At 44.0% G+C, this 25,978-nt stretch overlaps 1 protein-coding gene across 2 annotated transcripts in view; it reads left to right on the top strand.

Annotated features, from left to right (window-relative positions):
- Positions 1-25,074, top strand: part of A2ML1 (alpha-2-macroglobulin like 1) — a 54,878-nt gene extending 29,804 nt beyond the window's left edge. For both annotated transcript variants that reach the window (XM_025402129.1, XM_025402130.1), the window contains 18 exons: positions 998-1,226; positions 1,423-1,549; positions 3,353-3,474; positions 4,004-4,055; positions 4,734-4,817; positions 6,555-6,731; positions 6,900-6,981; positions 7,342-7,498; positions 10,659-10,733; positions 10,913-11,075; positions 13,435-13,649; positions 16,151-16,366; positions 16,537-16,664; positions 16,834-16,924; positions 17,446-17,514; positions 22,691-22,793; positions 23,251-23,292; positions 24,329-25,074. In XM_025402129.1, coding sequence (XP_025257914.1) covers positions 998-1,226; positions 1,423-1,549; positions 3,353-3,474; positions 4,004-4,055; positions 4,734-4,817; positions 6,555-6,731; positions 6,900-6,981; positions 7,342-7,498; positions 10,659-10,733; positions 10,913-11,075; positions 13,435-13,649; positions 16,151-16,366; positions 16,537-16,664; positions 16,834-16,924; positions 17,446-17,514; positions 22,691-22,793; positions 23,251-23,291 — 2,131 coding nt within the window. In that variant the 3' untranslated portion in view covers position 23,292; positions 24,329-25,074. The remainder of the gene's footprint in view (positions 1-997; positions 1,227-1,422; positions 1,550-3,352; positions 3,475-4,003; positions 4,056-4,733; positions 4,818-6,554; positions 6,732-6,899; positions 6,982-7,341; positions 7,499-10,658; positions 10,734-10,912; positions 11,076-13,434; positions 13,650-16,150; positions 16,367-16,536; positions 16,665-16,833; positions 16,925-17,445; positions 17,515-22,690; positions 22,794-23,250; positions 23,293-24,328) is intronic.
- The last annotated feature ends 904 nt before the right edge of the window (positions 25,075-25,978 follow it).

The following is a 25,978-nucleotide window of genomic DNA, read 5'->3' as shown; positions in this document are numbered from 1 at the left end:
AGTGGCATGATTTTGGCTCACTGTAGGCCTCAACCTCCTAGGTTCAAGTGATTCTTGTGCCTCAGCCTCCCAAGTAGCTGGGACTATAGGCGCCTGCCAGCACACCTGGCTAATTTTTGTATTTTTAGTAGAGGCAGGGTTTTGCCATGTTGGCCAGGCTGGTCTCGAACTTCTGGGCTCAAGTGATCCACCCGCCTTGGCCTCCCAAAATGTTGGGACTACAGGTGTGAGCCACCGTGCCCAGCCTACCTGAATTCTTATGCGTTCGTATACAACCACTCAAAACAAATCCACACAATTCCACATGCATTGCAGGCCCTGTGTTCTTACTACCGAACCACACACATTTAAAGGTACATATTGACATCAGTTTTTGCCCACTGCTTGCATGTCCATTTTGACAAGCCCTGAGAACACGCATCCTCACAGACTCAGAGGGCACCAGCCTCTCTGTCAGATGTGCTTGCACAGAGATGCCCACCCCTGACTCCCCACACAGTCCCCCTCCTCCATATGAGTGCAGCCTCACTCACTGGAGGATTCACACTGAGACTCACCTCTTCAGTTGCCTCTTTACTTCTCCCCACACAACAACAGTAACAATTTTACTTCTGCAGATGAATGTGTAGCTTTTTTATTTTTGGACAGGGTCTTGCCCTGTCACCCAGGCTGGAGTGCAGTGACGCAATCATAGCTCACTGCAGCCTCAAACTCCTGGGCTCAAGCCATCCTCCTGCCTCAGCCTCCTAAGTAGCTGGGACTACAGGCATGCACCACCACACCTGGCTAGTTTTTAAATTTTGGTAGAAATAGGGTTTCGCTATGTTTCCCAGGCTGGCCTCAAACTGCTGGGCTGAAGCCACCTGCTCACCTCAGCCTCTCAGAGACCTGGGATTACAAGCATGAACCAGCACACACCACCGAATTTGTGGCTTAATTCACAACAGTTCTCGCCCCACGCTGTGTCTGCCTCACGGAGGTCCTTGTGTTCTCACAGTAACTCCGGGAAGGAGGCGGTCCACGTCACAGTTCCTGACGCCATCACCGAGTGGAAGGCGATGACTTTCTGCACTTCCCAGTCGAGAGGCTTTGGGCTTTCACCCACTGTTGGACTAACTGCTTTCAAGCCGTTCTTTGTGGACCTGACTCTCCCTTACTCAGTAGTCCGTGGGGAATCCTTTCGTCTTACTGCCACCATCTTCAATTACCTAAAGGATTGCATCAGGGTGAGAGCTGGGGATACAGGAGTCAGGTGTCAGCCCTGGAATCACGCTTCCCGCATAAATTTGTCTCTAAATTGGAAGCATCCCAATTTCCCCTGGGAAAGAGAGGAGATGTCAGTATCTCGGCCCCCAGGTTTCCCAGGCCTCTATGTATTACGTCCTTCGTTTGGACCCTTTGTCTCTTAAACCTCCTCCTTAGGTTCAGACTGACCTGGCTAAATCGCATGAGTACCAGCTAGAATCACGGGCAGATTCTCAGATCTCCAGCTGTCTCTGTGCTAATGAAGCTAAAACCTATCACTGGAACATCACAGCTGTCAAATTGGGTAAGAGAGGGAAGCGGTAGATGGGCGAGGAAAGCCTGCAACAGAAGCCCAGTGACTAAGGACTCAGTCTTTCTTCTCTGCTACATCGGCCTTGCTTCCTCCTCCCTCTTTGTTTTATTTACCTCTATTTTTCTCCCTCCTAAGGCTGTTATAAGTCAATACACAAACACTCTTTGATAGGTGACCAAATTTATTCAAACAGGAATATTTTGAGTGTGAAAGGGAGAGCTTTTAATATTTGTAGCTGGACAAGGAATACATGGTCATGTAACTAATCAAGAACTTACTATAAGAGTCCCTGGGCCAGGCACTATTCTAACTGCTTTATGTATATTAACTCATTAAATTGATTGATTAATTAATTTTTATTTTATTTGTTTGTTTTTGAGAGGAAGTCTCACTCTGTTGCCCAGGCTGGTGTGCAATGGCACAATCTGGGCTTACTGCAACCTCCACCTCCCTGGTTCAAGTGATTCTCCTGCCAAGCCTCCCAAGTAGCTGGATTACAGTTTCGTGCCACCACCTGGCTAATTTTTGTATTTTTAGTAGAGATGGGGTTTTGCCATGTTGGCCAGGCTGGTCTCAAACTCCTGACCTCAGGTGACCTGCTTGCCTCGGCCTCCCAAAGTTCTGGGATTACAGGTGTGAGCTACTGTACCTGGCCTTTTATTTTCTTTAGAGAGACAGGATTTTACTCTGTCACCTAAGCTGGAATACAGTGGTGTGGTCATGGCTCACTGCAGCCTCAACCTCCCCGGCTCAAGTGATCCTCTCACCTAGGCCTCCCAGAGTAGCTGGGACTATAGGATCATTTCACCACCATGCCTGGCTAATTCAATTGGCAGAGAAGGGGTCTTGCTATGTGTCCCAGGCTGCTCTCCAACTCCTGGGTTGAAGCGATTCTCCTGCCTCACCCTCCCAAAGTACTGGGATTACAAGAATGAGTCACCTCACCTTTAACTCATTTAATCCTCACCCCCAACTCTATGGGATGTCAGTCACTCATAGGTGAAATCCTTGCAACTCAAAGTTTGATCTTCGTATGTATGAGTTATCTCATGCTGCTTGACAAATTATTGTAAAACTTAAGTGTCTTAAAAGGACAAACATTTATTATCAAACAGATTCTACGGGTCATTAATCTGGGTGCAGCTTAGCTGGGTACTTCTGGCTCAAGGTATCTCATGAGGTTGCACTCAAGCTGTCAGTGAGGGCTGTGGTTTCATCTGAAGACTTGACTAGGAGAGGATTGATTTTTCAAGCTCATCCCAAAGTCTCTGATCCTCACAGCCTGCTAGACTGAAGGACACAGTTCTTGACCTCAGCTGTTGGCTAGGGGCCTCACTCAGTATCTCATCACATGAATCTCTCCGCTGGGCTGCGTCCTCACACAACAGCCGTCTTCCCCAGAGCAAGCAGTTTGAGAAAAGGGGTGCACCCAAGATGGAAGCTGCAGTCTTTTTGTAACCTAATCTCAGAAGAGTCATTACTTTCGCCCTGTTCTATTTAACAGAAGTGAGTCGCTCAATCCAGCCCACACTCAATGGGATGCAAATATCAGGATGCAAGGATCTCTGAGGGTCCTTAGAGGTTACTTACCACACCGGACTAGCCTCTCTGGCATCACCTGGGAGCTTGTTAGAAATGCAGGATGTAGGCTCCACCCCAGGTCTGTGGCAGCAGAGTTTGCACTATAGCAAGATCCCCATTAAAGTTTCAGAAATGCTGATCCAAATGGGAACGGACCTCGCTGGTACCTCTGGCAATAGGGCTAATGGTTTCCCTTCTCCTTCTTTCTCTCAGGTCACATTAACTTTACTATTAGTACAAAGATTCTGGACAGCAATGAACCATGTGGGGGCCAGAAGGGGTTTGTTCCCCAAAAGGGCCGGAGTGACACGCTCATCAAGCCAGTTCTCGTCAAAGTGAGTTTGCTTCAGAGGTCGAGACAGCAACCAACTGAGGGATGCTCAACATCTCCTCTTGCTGCGAGTTTGTCTCTCACAGCAACCGTACTCCAGTCCAATCGGGCAGCTTCAACTTTCTCCTTCCCTGGCCCCTTGAACATTTGCCTAATCCACACCCATGGCCTATGAAAGCACCTAAAACCTGGCACATCATAGGCACTCAAGGAATGTTAGTTTCCCTGATTAAAATGTCTGTCTTCATCAATAGCTGCCTTTTTTGTCCCGTCATGAAGCCCATTGTCAATCTTGCCCCTTAGAAGTTGCCTAATTGTGTCTTTGGCTCTAGCGCTTGCCCAGAAAGAACTTTACAGAAAGGGCCCATCCTTGGTTGACACGGAGTTCTTCTGAGCTTCAATGAGAAGCCCTTCTCTGCAGTTCTGAGGGAAGCCCTGGGGACACAGCGGGGGGCCTCTCTTCCCTTTCCTTTAGTGCCATCTCTCCTGACGTTCATCTTTGTTGTTTTTATCTGTGTCTCTCTTCATGCCAGCCTGAAGGAGTCCTTGTGGAGAAGACACACAGCTCATTGCTGTGCCCAAAAGGTGGGTGGACTCAGAGCAGGATTGGTGGTGAGAATTCCCTTAGAGGGCAGGAGATTTTCTTTTCTTTTCTTTTCTTTTCTTTTTTGAAATGGAGTCTCGCTCCATCCTCCAGGCTGGATTGCGGTGGCGCGATCTCAGCTCATTGTAACCTCTGCCTCCCAGGTTCAAGTAATTCTCTTGCCTCAGTCTCCTGAGTAGCTGGGACTATAGGTGCATGCCACCATGCCTGGCTAATTTTTGTATTTTTAGTAGAGACAGGGTTTCACCATATTGGCCAGGCTGGTCTCGAACTCCTGACCTTGTGAGCCACCCACCTTGGCCTCCCAAAGTGCTGGGATTACAGGCGTGAGCCAGCGCATCTGGCAGCAGGAGATTTTCATAGGCAAAAGGAGGAATGCACAGGACCAGAAGGAACAGGAGAGTCTGGGGTGCCATTCCTCATGGGGCTGATTAACTGGGAGGCAGGAGGAAGAAGAGAAAGTGTGCAGCACGATGATGACTCTCTGTGGAATTTATTTTCAGCAAGATCACTATGAATAGTACCCAGTGCTTTCTGCATCCCAGAGAAAGCGCCGAGCACAGAAATCCCTGGATTATAGAGAGTTCTACAATTTTGGCTTCAGAACCCCTGCCATTTCCCATCTTCTACTGTGTCAGCTTTTTTTCTGCCCCTCACAGGAAAGGTGGCATCTGAATCTGTCTCCCTGGAGCACCCAGTGGACGTTGTTCCTGACTCGACCAAGGCTTATGTTACAGTTCTGGGTAAGCAGTTAGAGATTCTTGGCTCAGAAACGAAAAGGAGAATGGAGGCTGCCAAGGTGTGGTGTGGGGCGGGACATGCGGACCTATCTGGAGAATGTGACTAATGACAAGTGACTGAAGGAAAAAGAGCGTATTTTATATAGGAGGGAAATACAGTGTAGGCAACAATACAGACGGGATTAGACTTGTATTCTAGTTAAAAATGGAAAGGAAGCCAGGCATGGTGGCTCACGCCTGTAATCCCAGCACTTTGGGAGGCCGAGGCGGGCAGATCACGAGGTCGGGAGATCGAGACCATCCTTGCTAACACGATGAAACCCCGTCTCTACTAAAGTTACAAAAAAAAAAATTAGCCAGGCCTGGTGGCGGGCGCCTGTAGTCCCAGCTACTTGGGAGGCTGAGGCAGGAGAATGGCGTGAACCTGGGAGGCAGAGCTTGCAGTGAGCCGAGATCACACCACTGCACTCCAGCCTGGGTGACAGGGCAAGACTCCATCTCAAAAAAAAAAAAAAAAAAAAAAAAAAGAAAGGAGTCAGGGTAGGAAGAAGTTAAGGTCACTGAAGCTTGATATGTATTTAGGTTTAGACAGTCTATAAATCGGGTGAAGGGAAGACAAAATATTTGCAGCAGCCATTTTTAAAAATGAGGAATTTGGGTATAGTTTAGGGAAGATACAACCATATTTACAATAAGCAGCACACTTACTGTTTTGGGCAAGGGAGGAAGTGGATTGAAAAGCATGAACTAAAAAATCATATCTAACCTGTCATTTAGTAGCCGTGTGACCCTGAACAAGTTAGTGAACAGTTCTGGACCTTCTTTCCTCTTCTGTAAAACAGTAACAATAACCTACCTCTCAGACTGGTGTAAAGATTAAGTGCAATATTAAAGTTCCCAGCACAATATCTAGCATGTAGTAGGAGCCCTGTGAATGTTAGACTCTTTCTTTACTCCCTCGCCCTCTGTTGAGATCCTTTGCAGTCACAACGTCTCTGTTTTGTCTATTTTATTCATCAGTCTGACATAGCGCTTGTCTTGTTCTATTAGAGTTCAGTGTTTATGTCTGTCTTCCACACTGTGTTGGGGTCTCCTGAAGAGCAAGGGCCACATCTTTTTCTTTTCTGTTCCTAGTACGGTTCCTGCAACATAGTTGACATTCAGGACACATTTACAGATTTGAATGGAGCTCGTTGGCTACAGTGCAGATGTTAATGAGTCACGTATGTCAGGCTCGCTGGCTTGGGAAGCATAGGAAGGGGTCAGTGACAACTTGGAGAAGACTGTCAGGACTGTGTTTTAGAGAAACTTGGTGATTTGGAGGGTGAGGAACGTATGTGCAGTGGTAGAGGAACTTAGAGATTGAGCCTAAGTGATACAAGTTTTGTCACCTCACTCATCAGTTCAGTGACATGTCTTCTTAAAAGCCCTGAACTCTCTTAGACAGCCTATGCACCTCTCTGTGTCCTCTAGCACCTCCTACATATCCAGTATGATATTGTAGTACTGTATGAAAATTGTCTGTAATGAATAAAAATTGTAATGTGTTGTAATGGTTTGCTCCTCTGTGAGTTCTTTGAGGGTAGAGACAGTTTGATTTACTGTTGTCTTCCCACGGCACATAGTAGGTACTTACTAAATGATAGCTAATACATGTTTGTTAAGTGAATGATGATAACTCTTAGAGGGTTCCTTCTTCTCTGTACCCCCCCACCTTCTCTCTCTCCTTTTGGATCCCAGGAGACATTATGGGCACAGCCCTGCAGAACCTAGATGGTCTGGTGCAGATGCCCAGTGGCTGTGGCGAGCAGAACATGGTGTTGTTTGCTCCTATCATCTATGTCTTGCAGTACCTGGAGAAGGCAGGGCTGCTGACGGAGGAAATCAGGTCTCGGGCAGTGGGTTTCCTGGAGATAGGTAAGTTGGTTCAATCTTTCTTTCTTGGACACTCTCCTCCACTAGGCCCTATGACAGATTGATAAGATACAGGGAATTCCAGCCCCTGAAGTGTCCCATATCCTTGAAAAGCACGGGGGTGTTTTTTGAAGTTGTCACTGTGATCTAAAACCACATTTGGCTCCCCAGGGTACCAGAAGGAGCTGACGTACAAACACAGCAATGGCTCATACAGTGCCTTTGGGGAGCGAGATGGAAATGGAAACACATGGTATTATCGCCCAATTCCCAATGAGTTGTGTACTCCAGCGCGTAATTCCTGAGCCCTCTGGAACTATTCCAATACCTCTCCCCTTAACCCCATTCCTTCTTGCACTCAGTCTTCTACCTCTGTAATACTGCTTATTTCACCCTCATGGATGGTCAAGTCCCTCGATCTTCTCCCTGAGCTTGTGCCTCCCCTGTTCTTGTCCTCACTGGGGCCCGTTCATGCCTCTGTTTTCTAGGCCTGCTATGGCATAGGTTCCCTCAGCTCCCCTTCTGGAAGTATGCACCCAGATACATGAAAAAATGATAGCACCCTCACCTGGAAATTCACCTTCATGCCACATTTTCCTCTTTACCCATGTAGGCTGACAGCCTTTGTCACGAAATGCTTTGGCCAAGCTCGGAAATTCATCTTCATTGATCCCAAGAACATCCAGGATGCTCTCAAGTGGATGGCAGGAAACCAGCTCCTCAGCGGCTGCTATGCCAACGTGGGAACTCTCCTTCACACAGCTATGAAGGTGCAGATCTGTCCAGGGGCCTGCAGCCGGCCACTGTCTCAAAGGACCTCACACCTCTGACCGAGCAGAAGCAAAAGAGCACTGGCCTGGGAGTCAGTTTTCTTCTGGTTTCCACTGTGGCTCTGGGTGCCCATGGTCAAAATGCTTAGCTGGTCTGGGCCTCAGTTTTCATGTCTGTAGAATGAGAATACAGATGAAGGCTGGGTGCAGTGGCTCATGCCTGTAATCCCAGCACTTTGGGAGGCCAAGGTGGGCAGATCGTTTGGGCCCGGGAGTTTGAGACCACCCTGGGCAACGTGGTGAAACCCCATCTTTACAAAAAACAACTATGAAAAATTAGTCAGGCATGTTAGTGCATGCCTGTAGTCCCAGTTACTTGGGTGGTTGAGGTGGGAGGATCACTTGAACCCGGGGGGTCAAGCCTGCAGTGAGCTGTGATTGTACCACTGCACCCAGCCTGGGTGATAGAGTGAGACCCTGCCTCAAAAAATAAATAAATAAAAAATAAGGTGGGGGGGGGGAGAGAGAGAGAGAGAGAGAGAGAATGTGGACTGGAGCATGGTTCTCAAAGCATAGTTCCCAGATCAGGAGCATCAGCATCACCTGGGAACTTGTTGGACATGCAGATTCTGACTCCCAGCGCACAGCTACTGAATGATGAACTCTGGGAGGGTGGGCCAGAAATTTGTGTTTTAACAAGCCGTCCGGATGATTCTGATACACACTGAAATTTGAGACTACTGCACTAAAAGATCTCTGGGCCTCTTACTATGTCACCAAATGCATATGGGAAAGCCATTTCCTGTGGTGAGGACTAGTAGGCAGCCCAATGTCTTTTGTAAGAGGTTTACTCTGCTGAGCACTGTTCTAGGCACGTGGTTTATTTGACATTATTTAATGTTTACAACAAATCAGTGAGCTAGGTATTGGAATGTCATTATTAATCCCATTTTACAGATGAAGAAACTAAAGGATGGAGACTAAGTAAATTGCCCAAGGTGCATGCTAATAAGTGTCAGGACTGATATTTGAACTACGGCAGTTGCATTCCAGAGGCACTGCTCTCTTCTGTTCACTATTGCCTGTACCTGTCCCAAACAGGGTGAGGCGTAGATCCTGCAGGAAAACTCGTTCAATTCAGAACACACTCAGTGCAAGAAAGACTTGTATAAACTTTTGTAGAGAAGTCACTTACATTGCTATTCCAGGGCAAGGATTAAAAATCTTGAGTGTTAAAAAAAAATAAAAAATCTCTTTATAGGATTCATTAGACTTCCTCTGCAGGATCTTACTAGTCTCCCCTAAGTTCTCATCTTCATCTTCTCTTATACACTGTATGAAATATACCTGGGGGCTGGGCGCGGTGGCTCACGCCTGTAATCCCAGCACTCTGGGAGGCTGAGGCAGGTGGATCATGAGGTCAGGAGTTCGAGACCAGCCTGACCAACATGGTGAAACACCGTCTCTACTAAAATAAAGGACTTGACTAGAGCAAGATCCCAGAGGTATTCTTCCTTCTTTCCTTTTTTTTGTGAGACAGAGTCTCGCTCTGTTGCACAGGCTGGAGTGTAGTTGCAAAATCCCAGCTCACTTCAACCTCCACCTCCCGCGTTCAAGTGATCCTCAGCCTCCTGAGCAGCTAGGACTATAGGCATGTGCCACCATGCCTGGCTAAGTTTTGTATTTTCAGTAGAGATGGGGTTTCACCATGTTGGCCAGGCTGGTCTTGAACTCCTGGCCTCAAGTGATCCACCCGCCTTGACCTCCCAAAGTGCTGGGATTACAGGCGTGACCCACACGCACCCAGCCTCTTCCTATTTTCTTATGAGAGGAGGCCAGTCCATTGAGAAATCCATCCTCTGTGTAGCCAAGGTTCGTGGTTTGGCACATGAACTCCAGAATTAAATGTCCTGGGTTCAAATTCCAGTCCTGCTGCAGATGAGCCATGTAACCGTGAGCAGGCTATTTCATCTTTTTATTTATTTATTTATTTATTTATTTATTTATTTATTTATTTATTTTTGAGATAGTCTTGCTCTGTTGGCCAGGCTGGAGTGCAGTGGAGCAATCTTGGCTCACTGCAACCTCTGTCTCCCAGGCTCAAGCAATTCTCCTGCCTTATTGTCCTGAGCAGTTGGGATTACAGGCATGTGTCACCATGGCTGGCTAATTTTTGTATTTTTAGTAGAGACGTGGTTTCACCGTGTTGGCCAGGCTGGTCTTGAACTCCTGAACTCAGGTAATCTGCCCGCCTCAGCCTCCCAAAGTGCTGGGATTACAGATGTGAGCCACCGCACCCGGCTGAATCTTTTTTATTTATTTACTTATTTATTTTTTTGAGACACGGTCTCACTCTGTCACCCAGGCTGAAGTGCAGTGGCATGATCATGGCTCACTGCAGCCTTGACCTCCCCAGGCTCAGATGATCCTCCTACTTTAGTTTCCTGAATAGCTGGGACCACGGATCCGCATGCCACCACACCTGGCTAATTTTTGTACATTTTGTAGAGATGGGGTTTTACCGTGTTGCCCAGGTTGGCCTCAAACTCCTGAGCTCAAGGGATCCTCCCCACTGCCTTGGCTTCAAGCTGGGATAATAGGCATAAGCCACCATGCCTGGCCACAAGCTATTTAATCTTGTTAAGTGTTTGTTTTCTTATCTATAGAATGAGGATAATAATTTGATTTGATATTTTTTAAAATTTGCTTTGATATTTCTGGGAAAGGCAATAAGCAGGGAAGGTCTCACCTCATCTCCCCTGGAGAAGGGCTGGGCGTTGTCCTGCTTGACGGGAGCTGCACGTGAGGAGGCTCAGATGCAGTGATGCGGCAGATTCTCTCCTTATTCCTCCCTTCTTTAAACCTCTCATGCTTCTTAACTCCTCTCTGGTTTCTTCAACACCCACTCAGCTGAAGTCCACGTGCTGCCTCCTGCAGGCTGTTTAAGGCTCTGCAGTTACTGAAGTCCAGCCTGTTCCCTCTTTGTGTGTCATGGAGGCTTGAGCTGCAGAAAGCCTGTGGAAAGAAGAGCTTTCTTTATTACTTTTTTCTTTTTAAAAATAATTCATCTGTTCAGAGGGGATGTTGTTTTGCAATCTGCACATAATTCTTGCAGCTGCTGTCTGCTGCCCTGACTCACTGTCTCCCTGTTTGTCTCTAGGGTGGTGTTGATGATGAGGTCTCCTTGACTGCATATGTTACAGCTGCATTGCTGGAGATGGGAAAGGACGTAGATGTAAGTTCTCCTGGCTCCTCCTCTTGATACCCTCCTTCTCATGCCTATTCCTAGAGACATTGACCTATCTTTGTCCCTAGTCACCCTTTTAAGGTCAAGAAGGATAAGATGATTCCCTGATTACTTCCCATTTTTTAAGGAATGCCTTATAAATTATGGTCTTCTTCTTCACTTTTTAGGACCCAATGGTGAGTCAGGGTCTACAGTGTCTCAAGAATTCGGCCACCTCCACCACCAGCCTCTACACACAGGCCCTGTTGGCTTACATTTTCTCCCTGGCTGGGGAAATGGACATCAGAAACATTCTCCTTAGACAGTTAGATCAACAGGCTATCATCTCAGGTATGTTGGTCCTGTTAAGAGTTGTTTGAAATTGTGAACGTAAGCTGTGAATTATCTATAATCTCCTTAGTATCCTCTGTCCTACACATGAACTCTAGGATTCATTTTAGTAACAGTTGTTAAGTCATAAAATTATTGTTGGGAAGTTTGTGAGAAACACATGCAAGTGCTCACAGGGCATTTTTATACGTTTTTTTCTTTTTCTGAGACCGAGTTTCTCTCTTGTTGCCCAGGCTGGATTGCAATAGCGTGATCTTGGCTCACTGCAACCTCTGCCTCCCAGTTCAACCAATTCTCCTGCCTCAGCCTCCCGAGTAGCTGGGATTACAGGCGTGTGCCATCATGCCCAGCTGATTTTTGTATTTTTAGTAGAGAAGGGGTTTCACCATGTTGACCAGGCTGGACTCGAATTCTTGACCTCAGGTGATCTGCCCGTGGGATTACAGGCATGAGCCACCACCAGTGGCCACATTTTTATACTTCTAATGTGAAGAGAAACTACACTGAAGAAGCTAGTCAGAAAGTATATTGTCATTGTGGAATTACCCTTTTGGAGATCTTTGAAAGTTCTTTGACGTAGGACCACTTTAAATATTTTTTAAATTTTTATTTTACTTTTTATTTTTTTGAGACGGTGCCTTGCTCTGTTGCCCAGGCTGGAGTGCAGTGGTGCAATCTTGGCTCACTGCAACCTCTGCCTCCTGGATTCAAGTGATTCTCCTGCCTCAGCTTCTCAAGTAGCTGGGACTACAGGTGCCTGCCACCACACTGGCTAATTTTTGTATTTTTGTATTAGTAGAAATGGAGTTTCACCATGTTGGCCAGGCAGGTCTCAGAATCCTGACCTCGAGTGATCTACCCTTCTTGGCCTCCCAAAGTGCTGAATTATAAGCGTGAGCCATTGCACCTGGCCTGGACCACTTTAAATGTATTTAGAATACTATTTGAAGTTATGGCAGATCTTGTAATGCATTTCATTTATCTGACTGTGTATTTAAAATTATTCTTCCAGGCAGAAATGCAGTCTCAGCCTTCATTTATATGAGTGTCATGGCTGAACTGTCCTCTCATAGAGGGTGGGGTAGCTTTTCCTCTTGTGTGTAAGAAGCTCTAGTCATGAAATGTGTGTCTGAGACAATGGGACCTGTTCCACCGTATATTGATTTATTGTGATGATCTCTTTTCCATTATCTTGTATTGCAAGCTCACATGTTTCCTGTTACATTCTTCCAATTAGATTGCCTTTCTGTGGTTACTTATTATCTCTAAAATTCTGTTTAATTAGTCTTCTAACTTATACCCTTCTCATTTCCATTTGTTATTTTATTTTTTCTTCAAGTTATCCGTTAACTATCATCTTGGCTGTCACAGAGGTTTCTTTTGGTCTCATGTCCTTTTTTTTTTTTTTTTTTTGAGACGGAGTCTGGCTCTGTCACCCAGGCTGGAGTGCAGTGGCGTGATCTCAGCTCACTGCAAGTTCCACCTCCCGGGTTCACGCCATTCTCCTGCCTCAGCCTCCCGAGTAGCTGGGACTACAGGTGCCCGCCATCACTGGACTGCCTTCTAAGCGTATTTCATATAGTTGGCCTCATTAGCATTTCTTCATGGTTTCTCAGAATTCTTACATATGCTCTGCCATTTTTGTTCTACCTAAAATGTTGAATCTGGTTTGTTTGTTGTTTGTTTTTTTAGATGGAGTTTCACTCCTGTTGCCCAGGCTGGAGTGCAATGGGGCGATCTTTGCTCACCGCAACCTCCACCTCCTGGGTTCAAGCGATTTTTCTGCCTCAGCCTCCCAAGTAGCTGGGATTAGAGGCATTCGCCACCACACCCAGTGAATTTTGTATTTTTAGTAGAGATGGGGTTTCTCCATATTGGTCAGGCTGGTCTCGAACTCCCCACCTCAGGTGATCCGCCCACCTTGGCCTCCCAAAGTGGTGGGATTATAGGCGTGAGTCACCACGCCCAGCCTAAATCTTTGATTAAATAAAATAAATCCTGAAAAATTCATAAAACTGTAAGCAAACAAAAATTGCCCCCAAACACAGAGATTCTTGTAAGAAGCTTCTATTTACCTATTTCCATTAACATCAAAACTGATAAAGTAACAAGAGTGGTTTTCATGTAATTGCTGGAGGCAGGAACATTTATTGATGCTTCTAGCTTTACACACATGCGCACACATGCATCCTTGCATTTACATCAAGGTCAATGAATCAGCTACATCTAAGACATTTTTTTCTACTCTGTTTAATTCTCAGTTGGTACTTTCTCTGCTCTAAGATGCTGCATTTACAAAGTGAATGTGGGAAAGCCAGTTCCTTCTAAGGACATCCTAGTTATGTTTCTTTTTCCATAGGAGAATCCATTCACTGGAGCCACAAACCTACTCCATCATCGAATGCCAGCCCTTGGTCTGAGCCTGTGGCTCTAGATGTGGAACTTACAGCATACGCATTGTTGGCCCAGCTTACCAAGCCCAGCCTGACTCAAAAGGAGATAGCCAAGGCCACTAGCATAGTGGCTTGGTTGGCCAAGCAACGGAATGCATATGGGGGCTTCTCTTCTACTCAGGTAAACAGCCTGTTCTCCCACTGCCACTTAACAGGTAGAATTAGATCTTGTATGGAGATAGAGGAAAAGGTATTGTCCTTGCCCTCTCGGTCCAGGGTCTTAGAGAGGAAAAGCCTGTGAAAAATATATAGAAGTATTCATAAAATGGGTTATATGAGCACATAAATAGTACCAGATGCATTTAATTTTCTTTTTTTGTTGAGTGTGAAACACTGGGGCCGGTCATGGTGGCTCAAGCCTGTTATCCCAGCACTTTGGGAGGCCGAGGCAGGTGGATCACCTGAGGTCGGGAGTTCGAGAGCAGTCTGACCAACATGGAGAAACCCCATCTCTACTAAAAATACAAAATTAGCCAGGCATGGTGGTGGGTGCCTGTAATCCCAGCTACCTGGGAGGCTGAGGCAGGAGAATCGCTTGAACCTGGGAGGCGGAGGTTGCGGTGAGCTGAGATGGTGCCATTGCACTGCAGCCTGGGCAACAAGAGTTAAAACTCCGTCTCAACAACAAAAACAACAACAATTTTAACTTTGTTTCAGAAAGATTAATTAGCCACTTGGTGTGTGAGATAATTTAGAGGAGAGAAACGTTGGACTTGAAGAGATCAGGAGACTGTTTTATCTAGGTTAGGGGTAAGGGGAAATTGGGAAATTGAATGAATGGTGTGGCAGTAGGGGAAAAAAAAGAGGGGTAGAATTGTACGATAAACTCAAATCATAAAAAAATTATTTTAGATTATAATGAAGAGGGTAGTCATTAATTTATTTATTCTGAAAATATTATTAAATATCTACCATGTCCAAATCACTTTGATGAGGCTACAGAAGTAACTAAGAAAATATATTTCTTGTCCTCATGAAGATTATAATCTGATTTGTTGAAATAGGCCAATTTCACTGAAGATATAACATGTAAATCAGACCTGAAAGAATGAACATCTTTTAATAGATTGCATGTTTGGTAAAAATGTTAAAGGCACCAAGTTTAACTGTGGTAATGACCTAATTGAAACTTAAAAAAATTATATGGTACTATGCCTCCCTGTTTCAGGGAAATGCTTGGCCAAAGATTAGAAAAGACTCCTTTCTTCTTGTTCAGTCCTAAAAAATTATAATATATAATAATATTTTTGGAAAGCAATAGATGAAATGTTTACAACTCGCAGTGACAGGTATGTGTCAGAATCATTTTTTCAATGAAATCCTTGGCTATCACAGAGGTCATATATATTACTCACACTGGTTTTTCAGCTGACAGTGAGGTCCCTTTCTTTGAATTGTCCCCATATGTTCAAGCAGTAAAAAACCTCCCTGGCTCCAGTCCACAAAGGGTAAACAAAAATTGTTTGTAGATGGCCAAGCTGCACAGATAGAACTTCTTCACGGCTTCACCAGGGTGGGTGATCTGTCTTCCTGTTTTGTAGGACAGTGATAATGTCGAAATAAGAATGTCTTTTTCATTTGTGAGATGAAGAAATAGGGGTTTTTTTTGGTAATAGATATTTTACACAGTATCAAGCATGTAGAAATTTTCTTTTTTTTTTTTTTTTTGAGACGGGGTCTCGCTCTGTCCCCCAGGCTGGAGTGCAGTGGCCGGATCTCAGCTCACTGCAAGCTCCGCCTCCCGGGTTCACGCCATTCTCCTGCCTCAGCCTCCCGAGTAGCTGGGACTACAGGCGCCCGCCACCTCGCCTGGCTAGTTTTTTGTATTTTTTAGTAGAGATGGGGTTTCACCGTGTTAGCCAGGATGGTCTCGATCTCCTGACCTCGTGATCCGCCCGTCTCGGCCTCCCAAAGTGCTGGGATTACAGGCTTGAGCCAGCGCACCCGGCCTGAAATTTTCATAACATAGAGCGAGATGTGACAATTTTGTTGAACACTTTATTCATTTTTCTTTCCCCTTGTAATTTATGTGAATTATGTTTTCAGAATGAAACAGTTCAAACGTCACTGTACCAGGCTCACTTAGTGACAGTTATCTGTCTTATTCCCAGAGAAATAAAAGATTATCACATGGTATCACGGCTAAGAAGCCAGCCTGCAAGGAAGGACTTTCCTAGGTCCCTGATGCTCCTTCCAACTGTGATGTAGAAGATCATCACACAGTTAAATGACGTCATAGGCTGCAATTTCTAGGGCTGTCATGTTATTACTGTTTCCTCCCCAAATAAGGAAACTGTAAAATATATACTGAACAGTTATCCACTTGCTTCTAGCAATAACTCATTCTGAAGCTGTTTGATTTCTGAATATGAATCGATTAGGTTAACCAAGTAACCTGCGGATGTTCAGTAGTACCTTGTTGATGGTGATTTTCTATAAAAGTAAGCTACTGTGATTTCTATGTCAGCTTCTCCAGAGGAGGTGGGTATAGTTCTCTAAATACTTAGAGGAGGCATCATCCAAGCCAACTAACAACAACCACGTGTGTGGGTTATAGAGTTGTTCAAGGTTAATTCCAATGACTCACAAAATGGTAAGCATACGTTTGGTTGTTTCCCTCAGGATACTGTAGTTGCTCTCCAAGCTCTTGCCAAATATGCCACTACCGCCTACACGCCATCTGAGGAGATCAACCTGGTTGTAAAATCCACTGAGAATTTCCAGCATACATTCAACATACAGTCAGCCAACAGATTGGTATTTCAGCAGAAGACTCTGCCCAATGTCCCTGGAATGTACACGCTGGAGGCCTCAGGCCAGGGCTGTGTCTATGTACAGGTAAGTAGAGATCCATGAGAATGAATGTACATTGGGAAGGAGAGTCTGAGGGCATCTTCCCCTTAGGCCTTCTCTCTCGCTCTCTGTTTCTCACTTGTAAGAAAAGTAGTTTGAACTGTACAATCTTTAAAGCTCTTTCCAACTCTGATTTGGCTATTTCTTCCTACCAGACGGTGTTGAGATACAATATTCTCCCTCTTAAAAATATGAAGACCTTTAGTCTTAGCGTGGAAATGGGAAAAGCTAGATGTGAGCAACTGACTTCACCTCGATCCTTGACTCTCGCTATTCACACCAGGTGAGGAAAGCTGGGGTGCTGGTGGCCGGCAGAGCACCTGGTCTGAGGAGCTGAGGTGGGACACGTGTGTGTGTGCGCGCGCGCGTGTGTGTGTGTGTGTATGTGTGTTGGGGATGCAGAGTGCACTGAAGTAATAGGCTCACATGTGTTTTCTTCTTCCTGCTCTCAGTTATGTGGGGAGCCGTAGCTCTTCCAATATGGTGATTGTGGAAGTGAAGATGCTATCTGGGTTCAGTCCCAGGGAGGGCACCAGTCAGTTAGTAAGTTACTTCTGTTTTCTTCATTTATCTAGCTGTGAGGGGACCTGACAGTATAATAAAAAAAACTGGTAAAATGGGCATCATGGCATGTGTGTGTATATATACACACACACATATATACATGGCATGTATATACATACATATATATGTATGTATATGTATGTACATTTGTAAGAAAAGTAGTTTTCATATATATATGGCATCCATATACACGGTGTGTGTATATATACATATGTAGATATATGTACATGTATATATGTGCATATATGTACGTGTGTGTGTGTGTATATGTATATATGTATATATACACATACATACAAACTCATGATTGGATTATTTAAATGGGCTGCAAGGTTGTAGCAGACATATGACACGCAACTTGTAATAGTCTCAGTTCCCTTTTCCTACCTTTTCCACAGTATATATTGTTTCCTTGATCATGGCAGAGCTTTGGAAGACTACCCTAGGGGATAGGGAAGGCTCTGGCTCTTAGTCTCTGTTTTTCTCCCTCTCTTATGCAGCTTCTCCAGCAACCCCTGGTGAAGAAGGTTGAATTTGGAACTGACACACTTAACATTTACTTGGATGAGGTAGGTATTCAGGAACTAGATCAAAGAACTGGATTGCTTATGGATCTTCATGACTTCTCTTCTAATCTGTATATATGGGTGTCACACACATGGGGATGAGGGGCCTGGGAGCGAGTCCACACCATGCCATGAGTTCTGCCTCCATGCTGGTATGTCATAAAACACCCCGTTGTGCCTCTAGAGAAGCCCTGTCCAACAGACCTATAATGTGAGCCATTTACATTGTTTAAAGAGTTCTGGTAGCCACATTTAAAAAGTAGAGGAACAGATGAAATTAAATTTAATGGTATATTTTATGCAAGCCTATATACCCTAAATATTTCCATTTTACTATACAATTAATATACAGAAATATTAATGAGATATCTACATTCTTTTTTTTTTTTCTCTGTACCACACCTTTACAGCACTGTCAGCGCGTCTCAATTCTGTCTGGCCTCATTTCAAGCGCTCAATAGCCACAAGTGACATTGCAACTCTACAGTATGCTATAGTAGTTAATAGCAGAAGCTCTGAAGCCAGACTGCCTGGGCTGCAATCTTGGTTCCAGCACTGGCTGTGTAACTGGACAAATTGTTGAAAGTTAGCTGTAAAATGTGTGTGGGTAGGGGTCAAAATAGTTATCTCTTAGAGTTCTAGAAAAAACTAAATTATTTAAGACATGTAAAAATATCTCGGACTGTACCTGGTACAGAGTAAGCCCTCATTACTCTATAGCCATTTGTATCATTTTAACATAATGTTAATATTACTTAATATTAATCAGACATCGTATATAACCTTTCATTTTAATAAAGCAAGAAGTTCTCAAGGACTAACAACGTTCTAAAAATTGTTAACAATGCTCCTTTTCATGATATTCCACTCCACACAAGGAACAAAGTTATCCTTATTGTATATAACCAATAGACAGGAATATCCCAAATCAAAAGATGCTGTTGTTAGTAACATCCATTTCCGACCCCCTGCCCAGCCACCAACCCGATCATCTAACTGTGTTTCCTATCTTCCCGGGAACCAGGGTTTTGTTCACGTTGTGTGAGCCGTGTATAGCTTCTTTTGACATAGCTCGGGTTAGCTTATCAGGCACTACCCTGTAATCATGATGTTGCGGTTTAAAACTTTGCCAAGTCTCTGATACTTTCACACATAACTTATTCAAGTCTTACAGCAACCGACTGAGACTTGGAGAGAGAGTGGCTTGTCCGAGTCATCCCATCTGTCCGTGTCTAGGGTGGGAGCAGAACCTGGGGAGTCTGATTTCTATGACACCATGTCCGAGACGGTGATGAACTGCTTGCTCCTCAGTGTGTCCTGCCAAATCTGCCAGTTGGCTTCTAATCTGAAGCATCAGGTCTAATGGTCTAAAAGCCAGTGCTAATGATGGTATCTGTGGTTATTTCCTCTTTTCTGTGTATCTTCTCCCTTGTGGTCTTGATCAATTTCACCAGAGGATGACCTTATTCACATATATAGTCTTCCTTATTCTTTAATGAACTTGTACTATAAATGTCCCTCGAGGTACATGCCATCCCTGTCCCACAATCTCAGACAAGTAGCGTTTTCATTGTCATTCACTTATATTTCTTAATTTGTTGGGAAACACATGAAAGTTTTAAAGCCATCCTTTTGTTCCTGATGTCTAATTTTGTTGCATTATGGTCTGAGAACAGAGTCTTCATGATCCTGATTGCCTGGAATGTGCTGAAGTTTCTTCCATGACCTAATCCGTGATCTGTTTTTGCAAGTGTTCAGTGTGCACTCCAAAAGAACATCTATTTCTTTTCTCTTGGGCCTGGATTCTGATCTAGAAGTCTGAGATCATTATTTCTGTTGTTCATGTGTTTGATAACTCTGCTTATTTTTCTGCCTGATTTAACAGTTTCTGAAAAGCATATGTTAAAATATCCAATTATGATGGAGTTTGTTTCTTTGTTTGTTTAGTATTTTTTGGATAGAGACAGGGTTTCACCATGTTGGCCAGGCTGGTCTTGAACTCCTGACCTCAAGTGATCTGGCCACCTAGGCCTCCCAAAGTGCTGGAGTTATAGGTGTGAGCCACTGCCCCCGGCCTCTAATTGTGATATTTGATTTATCCGTTTATCCATACATTTTTGGCTGTCGTTTCCTGATATATTTGAGACTATATAATTAGATATATATATTATGAACATATCTTCTTAAATTTTCCTTATATTAGTACATACTATCCTTTCCCCATTACTATATATGTGTATATATTTATATCAAATACTTTTGCCTTAGATTCCTACACCACACATGCACACACACACATTTTTTTCCTTGCCTTAGTTGCCATTTAGTCAGATATTAAAACTGCTACTAGCCAGCTTTCTTTTTTTTTTTTTTTTTGAGATGGAGTCTTGCTTTGTCGCCCAGGCTGGAGTGCAGTGGTGTGATCTCGGCTCACTGCAACCTCCGCCTCCCGGGTTCAAGCAATTCTCCTGCCTCAGCCTCCCGAGTAGATGGGATTACAGGCACCTGCCACCACGCCCAGCTAATTTTTGTATTTTTAGTAGAGATGGGGTTTCACCATGTTGGTCAGGCTGGTCTCGAACCCCTGACCTCGTGATCCACCCACCTTGGCCTCCCAAAGTGCTGGGATTACAGGCGTGAGCCACTGCGCCCGGCCCTACCCCAGCTTTCTTTTGGTTCATGTTAGTCATTGGCTTTAATTCGTTATGGTGACCAAATGATAGAAAAGAACAGTGGTTCTAAAAGTTCTTTGTTTCAGGATCCTTTACACTCTTAATTTACTGAGGGCCTCAAACAGCTTTCAGTGAAGTGGGTTTTAACTATTGGTCTTTATCATGTTAGAAATTAAAACTGAGATAATCTTAAAATATTTATTAATTAATTTAAAAACAGTAATAGACTCACTACATCTTAATATAAATAACATTTTTATGAAAATAACTATTTTCTGTCCAGGCATGATGGCTCATGCCTGTAATTCCAGCACTTTGGGAGGCTGAGGAGGGCAGATCACAAGATCAGGAGTTTGAGACCAGCCTGGTCAATATGGTGAAACCCCGTCTCTACTAAAAATACAAAAATTAGCTGGGCGTGGTGGCGCACGCCGGTAGTCCCAGCTACTTGAGAGGCTGAGGCAGAAGAATCGCTTGTACCCAGGAGGCAGAGGTTGTGGCGAGCCGAGATCGTGCCACTATACTCTAGCCTGGGCAACAGAGTGAGACTCCATCTCAAAAAAAGAAAAGAAAAAGAAAAAGAAAATAACTATTTTCCAAAACAAAAAAATAAGAATAGTGACATTGTTTTGCATTTTTGCTTTAATATCTGGCTTAATCAAAGAGAATGAAATTTTATATTTATTCCTACGTTCAAACCATTGCAATATTACACATAAAGTAGCCTCTGATAACTCTACTATATACTTGTTTATTTTTTAGTTTTTTAAATCTCTTTCCCCAGAAGGAAACAATCTCCTGTATATTTGTAAGAGAATGAGAGTGGGAAAAAAAAGTCTTAATATCATTCTAAAAATAATTCTGACCTCTCAGATACTCTGATGCAATCTCAGGGATCCCTGGAATAGGGGAGGTCTCTTGACCACACTTTGAGAAGCACTATACCTGAAGAACTTTGGAAATCCCTTCCAATTAGGCGTTAATAGCTCTATACCTAAATTTATAATTTTTTTTCTTTTTTTTTGAGACAGGGTCTCACTCTGTTGCCCAGGCTGGACTTCAGTGGCCCAATCTTGGCTCACTATAATCTCCACCCCTGGGTTTAAATGATCCTCCCACCTCAGCCTCCCAAGTAGCTGGGATTTATTTTCTTGTTATAGTAAAGTAACTTATACAATTGCCTTAGATTCTCCATTTGCTAATTTATTCAACAAATATTTACTGAGCAACCAACATATGCCAGTCACTTTTCTAAGTGATGGAGACGTGGCAATGAAAACAATAGATATGATACCTGGCCTAAGAGTGCTGATATTCTAGTGGAGAGACAACAATATTCAAGTTCTTTAAAATTACATGTATATGTGTATACACGCACTTTTTTTTTTTGGTAGTAATAAGTGTTATGCAGCATAAGGGGATAAAGAGTGCTGGTGAGGCAGGCCAGGGATGTGACTATTTTTAAATAAGGTGTTCAAGGAAAGCCCCTTTGAGGAGGTATCATTTGCTCAGGGACCAGATTGAAGAAAGCAAACCAGTAAGGGGCGTAGAACTGTTGGAGTAAAATGCAAGCCTCTGCTTTCTTTGGCCACTTTGACTAATTTAGTGGAGAAACCATGGGTCAGCGTAGACCATGAACAAAGGGAACCAGTTCACAAGAGGGCCAGAGAGCTGTAAGATCCTAAGAAGAAAGAGCCAGGAAGTCAGCAGGAGGCAATGTCTTAGGGCAGACTGTCATAGGGCAGCAGAGGTAGGTAGAGAGTTTCAGAATTTTTGTTTGTTTGTTTGTTTGTTTTGAGATGCAGTGTCGCTTTATCACCCAGGCTGTAGTGCAGTGGTGCCATCTCGGCTCACTGCAACATCCGCCTCCCAGGTTCAAGCGATTCTCCTGCCTTAGCCTCCTGAGTAGCTGGGATTACAGGTGCCAGCCACCATGCTCGGCTAATTTTTGTATTTTTAGTAGAGATGGGGTTTTACCATGTTGGCCAGGCTGGTCTGGAACTCCTGACCTCTGGTGATTCACCCACCTCGGCCTCCCAAAGTGCGGGGATTAGAGGCGTGAGCCACCGTTCCTGGTGGGGTTTCAGAAAATCTACATGAAGACAGCAAGGGTTGGCCGGGTGCGGTGGCTCAAGCCTGTAATCCCAGCACTTTGGGAGGCCGAGATGGGCGGATCACGAGGTCAGGAGATCGAGACCATCCTGGTTAATACGGTGAAACCCCGTCTCTACTAAAAAAAGTACAAAAAACTAGCCAGGTGAGGTGGCAGGCGCCTGTAGTCCCAGCTACTTGGGAGGCTGAGGCAGGAGAATGGCGTGAACCCGGGAGGCGGAGCTTGCAGTGAGCTGAGATCTGGCCACTGTACTCCAGCCTGGGCGACAGAGCGAGACTCCGTCTCAAAGAAAAAAAAAAAAAAAAAAGACAGCAAGGGTCTTTTAACTCCACGTTGCATAGAGTGTAATTTTCATTTTAGTTCTAAGGTATTGTTTCATCTGTCTTCCCCACAGCTCAGTAAGAACACTCAGACTTACACCTTCACCATCAGCCAAAGTGTGCTGGTCACCAACTTGAAACCAGCAACCATCAAGGTCTATGACTACTACCTGCCAGGTGAGAGGGCTGGGCTGAAATGAGAGCTGAGATCTTACCTGCATCTCCCAACCTACTTCTGCCTCATTCTTCATGGCTTCTCTCTTAATTTTACAAATACTCCTTCCCAAGCCAAGTAGCACGTAATTCAATTATCTAATCTCCTAAAATATTTTAATTCAGTTGTGTGCCATTTTTAAGTTGCGTACACTAGAGACATTTGATATGATGTGGTCCTTAGACCAAGAAGAGAACAATGTGAACCATCGTTCTCAAAGGGCTATTTCCATTATTTTTGCTATGATTAATAATTTGTCACAACGTACAAATATTAGTGATTGAAACTTTCTTGTAATTCTGAATATCATAACCTGTAAAGATTCTCTGGAAAGGGCTAAAGCAGTAGCTTTTATGAAGCATTTTCCCTCTGAATATAGGAGACCCTCAAAGTAATTATATGTCTTATTTCATTTTACAGATGAACAGGCAACAATTCAGTATTCTGATCCCTGTGAATGAGGTAAGTCCAGCGGAGAAATGGGTGGAGTTATGGGTTAGGTGGCAGAAGTGAAGAGGAGCCTCTTTCAGTTACTGTTATTGTCTTTTTTTGAGATAGAGTCTCACTGTGTTGCCCACGCTAGAGTGCAGTGGCGGAGATTGAGTGGCTCACCTCCCAGGTTCAAGCGATTCTCCTGCCTCAGCCTCCCGAGTTGCGGGATTATAGGTGCCCACCATCATGCCTGGCTAATTTTTGTATTTTTAGTAGAGACAGGGTTTCACCATGTTGACCAGGCTGGTCTTGAACTCCTGACTTCAGGTGATCCGCCTGCCTTGGCCTCCCAAAGTACTGGGATTACAGGCATGAGCCACCACACTCAGCCCTGTTATTGTCTTTTGGAAGCTTATTTTTGATAGAAAGTGAGCTTTCCTTTTTTGTCTTAAACCTTTTTTTTTTTTTGAAAGAGGGTCTGGCTCTGCTGCTCAGGCTGGAGTAGAGTGGTGTGATCTCAGCTCACTGCAGCCTCTGCCTCCCAAGTTCAAGTGATTCTTGTGCCTCAGGCTCCTGAGTAGCTGGGATTACAGGCATGTGCCATCACGCCCAGCTAATTTTTTTGTATTTTTAATAGAGATGGGGTTTTGCCATGTTGACCAGGCTGGTCTCAAACTCCTGGCCTCAGGTGATCTGCCTACTTCAGCCTCCCAAAGTGCTGGGATTACAGGTGTGAGCCACTGTGCCCAGCCTGTCCTAAACTCTTGAAAATAGTTTATGTCAGAAAAAGCTGATCTTGGTATTAAAACAATACTTTTTCTGTCAGATTGAAAATAGATTGACTTTTCCTAATATTTTTACATAATATATCTTTGTTATATGAAAATGCTAAGATGAAAGTAAAGGTTACCTGATTCTACTCCTGTGAGATAACACTATTAATAATCCAATTGTGCATTTGTGAGTTATTATATATAGAGAGGTCAAGTATCCTCTATATATGTACTGAGCTTCTGAGTATCACAATGTCTTTTATTTTTTGTTTGTTTGATTGTTTGCTTTTCAGGACAGAAGCTGGAAAGAGACTCAATTAGTCCTCTATGTCATTACTGGAGGGTGGAACATTCTTCTGTCGCTTGAAGCAGAACTCATTCAATCAAATAATTTAATTTCTCTGACTAGTAAATAGGTAACAGATGAATATGTCTGAACCTCAGCTGTAATACTTTCTAGTACCTTTGCAAGGAGATGGGATAGGAACAAGCACTCAGAGGAGGCACTGTATGGGCAAGGTCACAGGGGGAAGAAAGGTGGTTTAGCTGTTTTGTGTAGCCATTTAGGGGGCTCTCCAGAGAGGAGACGGTGGTGGAGGGTGAACTAGAGAAGACAAGAATGTCTTCCTAGGCTGGGCACAGTGGCTCATGCCTGTAATCCCAGCACTTTGGGAGTGTGAGGTGGGCAGATCACTTGAGGTTGGGAGTTCAAGATCAGCCTGGCCAACATGGTGAAACCCATCTCTACCAACAATACAAAAATTAGCCAGGTGTGGTGGCACGGGCCTGTAATCCCAGCCCCTTGGGAGTCTGAGGCAGGAGAATCGCCTCAGCACTGGAGGTGGAGGTTGCAGTGAGCTGAGATTGTGCCACTGCACTCCAGCCCGGACAATGAAGCAAGACCCTGTCTCAAATAATAATAATAATAATAATAATAGTAATAATAATAATAATAATGTTTTTCTAGAGTTTAAATCTAAAGGAAAATGTGATTTAGGGCTTTGGGAATTGGCTAAAAAAATAAAAATGGAAAAGAAAATCTGTGCATTTAGTTCTATACATATGTCTTTGGAAACCAAAAGTTCTTTTAAAGATGATGATCGTCCTTTCCCCCAAAACTCACAATTTGGCTTCTTCCTTAAACCTTTTAACCCAGACTTCTCAAAGAAAAATTTTAAAGATGTGAGGACAGGTTAGAATAGAGAATTTTAATTATAAGGCTGCGCTCACCCAGCCCACTACTGCGGGGCAAACAGTGATTGATGACAAGAAAAGTGGCTGGCCAGAATGCGCTCTCCATCTCTTTCGGTTTCTCTTCTGCATGATTCTCCCAGCCTTTCCCCACGTGGGCTATCTATCACTGTGCAAGCACTTCCTCGGAGCAATGCTTTTGTTTTGGAAACAGGTTTGGAGGCAAAGGGATAAGGGAAGTAAGATGAATGATGTTTAACAGAAAAGATTCTCTAGGCAATTACACCCTTTTATCCTGGGTCTCCACTGGATCAATTACGCTCCCGTTGATTGTAAATTCTGACTGAAAAGTCAGGGAAAATAAGCACATTCTACAAAAACAAAAAAATGACAGATGGGACCTACTTAAACTAAAGAGCTTCTGCACAGCAAAAGAAACTATCAACAGAGTAAACAGCCTAAAGAATAGGAGAAAATATTAACAAACTGTGCCTCCAACAAAGAACTAATACCAGAATCTATAAGGAACTTAAATCAGCAAGAAAAAACCAAATAATTCCATCAAAACGTGGGCAAAGGGCATGAGCGGACACTTCTCAAAAGAAGAGTACAAGTGGCCAATAAACATATGAAAAAATGCTCAACATCACTAATCATCAGAGAAATGCAAATCAAAACCACAATGAGATACCATCTACACTAGTTAGAATGGCTATTATTAAAGTCAGACAATAATGGATGTTGGTGAGGTA

Source organism: Theropithecus gelada, chromosome 11, assembly GCF_003255815.1.
Source record: "Theropithecus gelada isolate Dixy chromosome 11, Tgel_1.0, whole genome shotgun sequence".
Taxonomy (NCBI): domain Eukaryota; kingdom Metazoa; phylum Chordata; class Mammalia; order Primates; family Cercopithecidae; genus Theropithecus; species Theropithecus gelada.
This window is presented reverse-complemented; position numbering and strand designations above follow the sequence as displayed.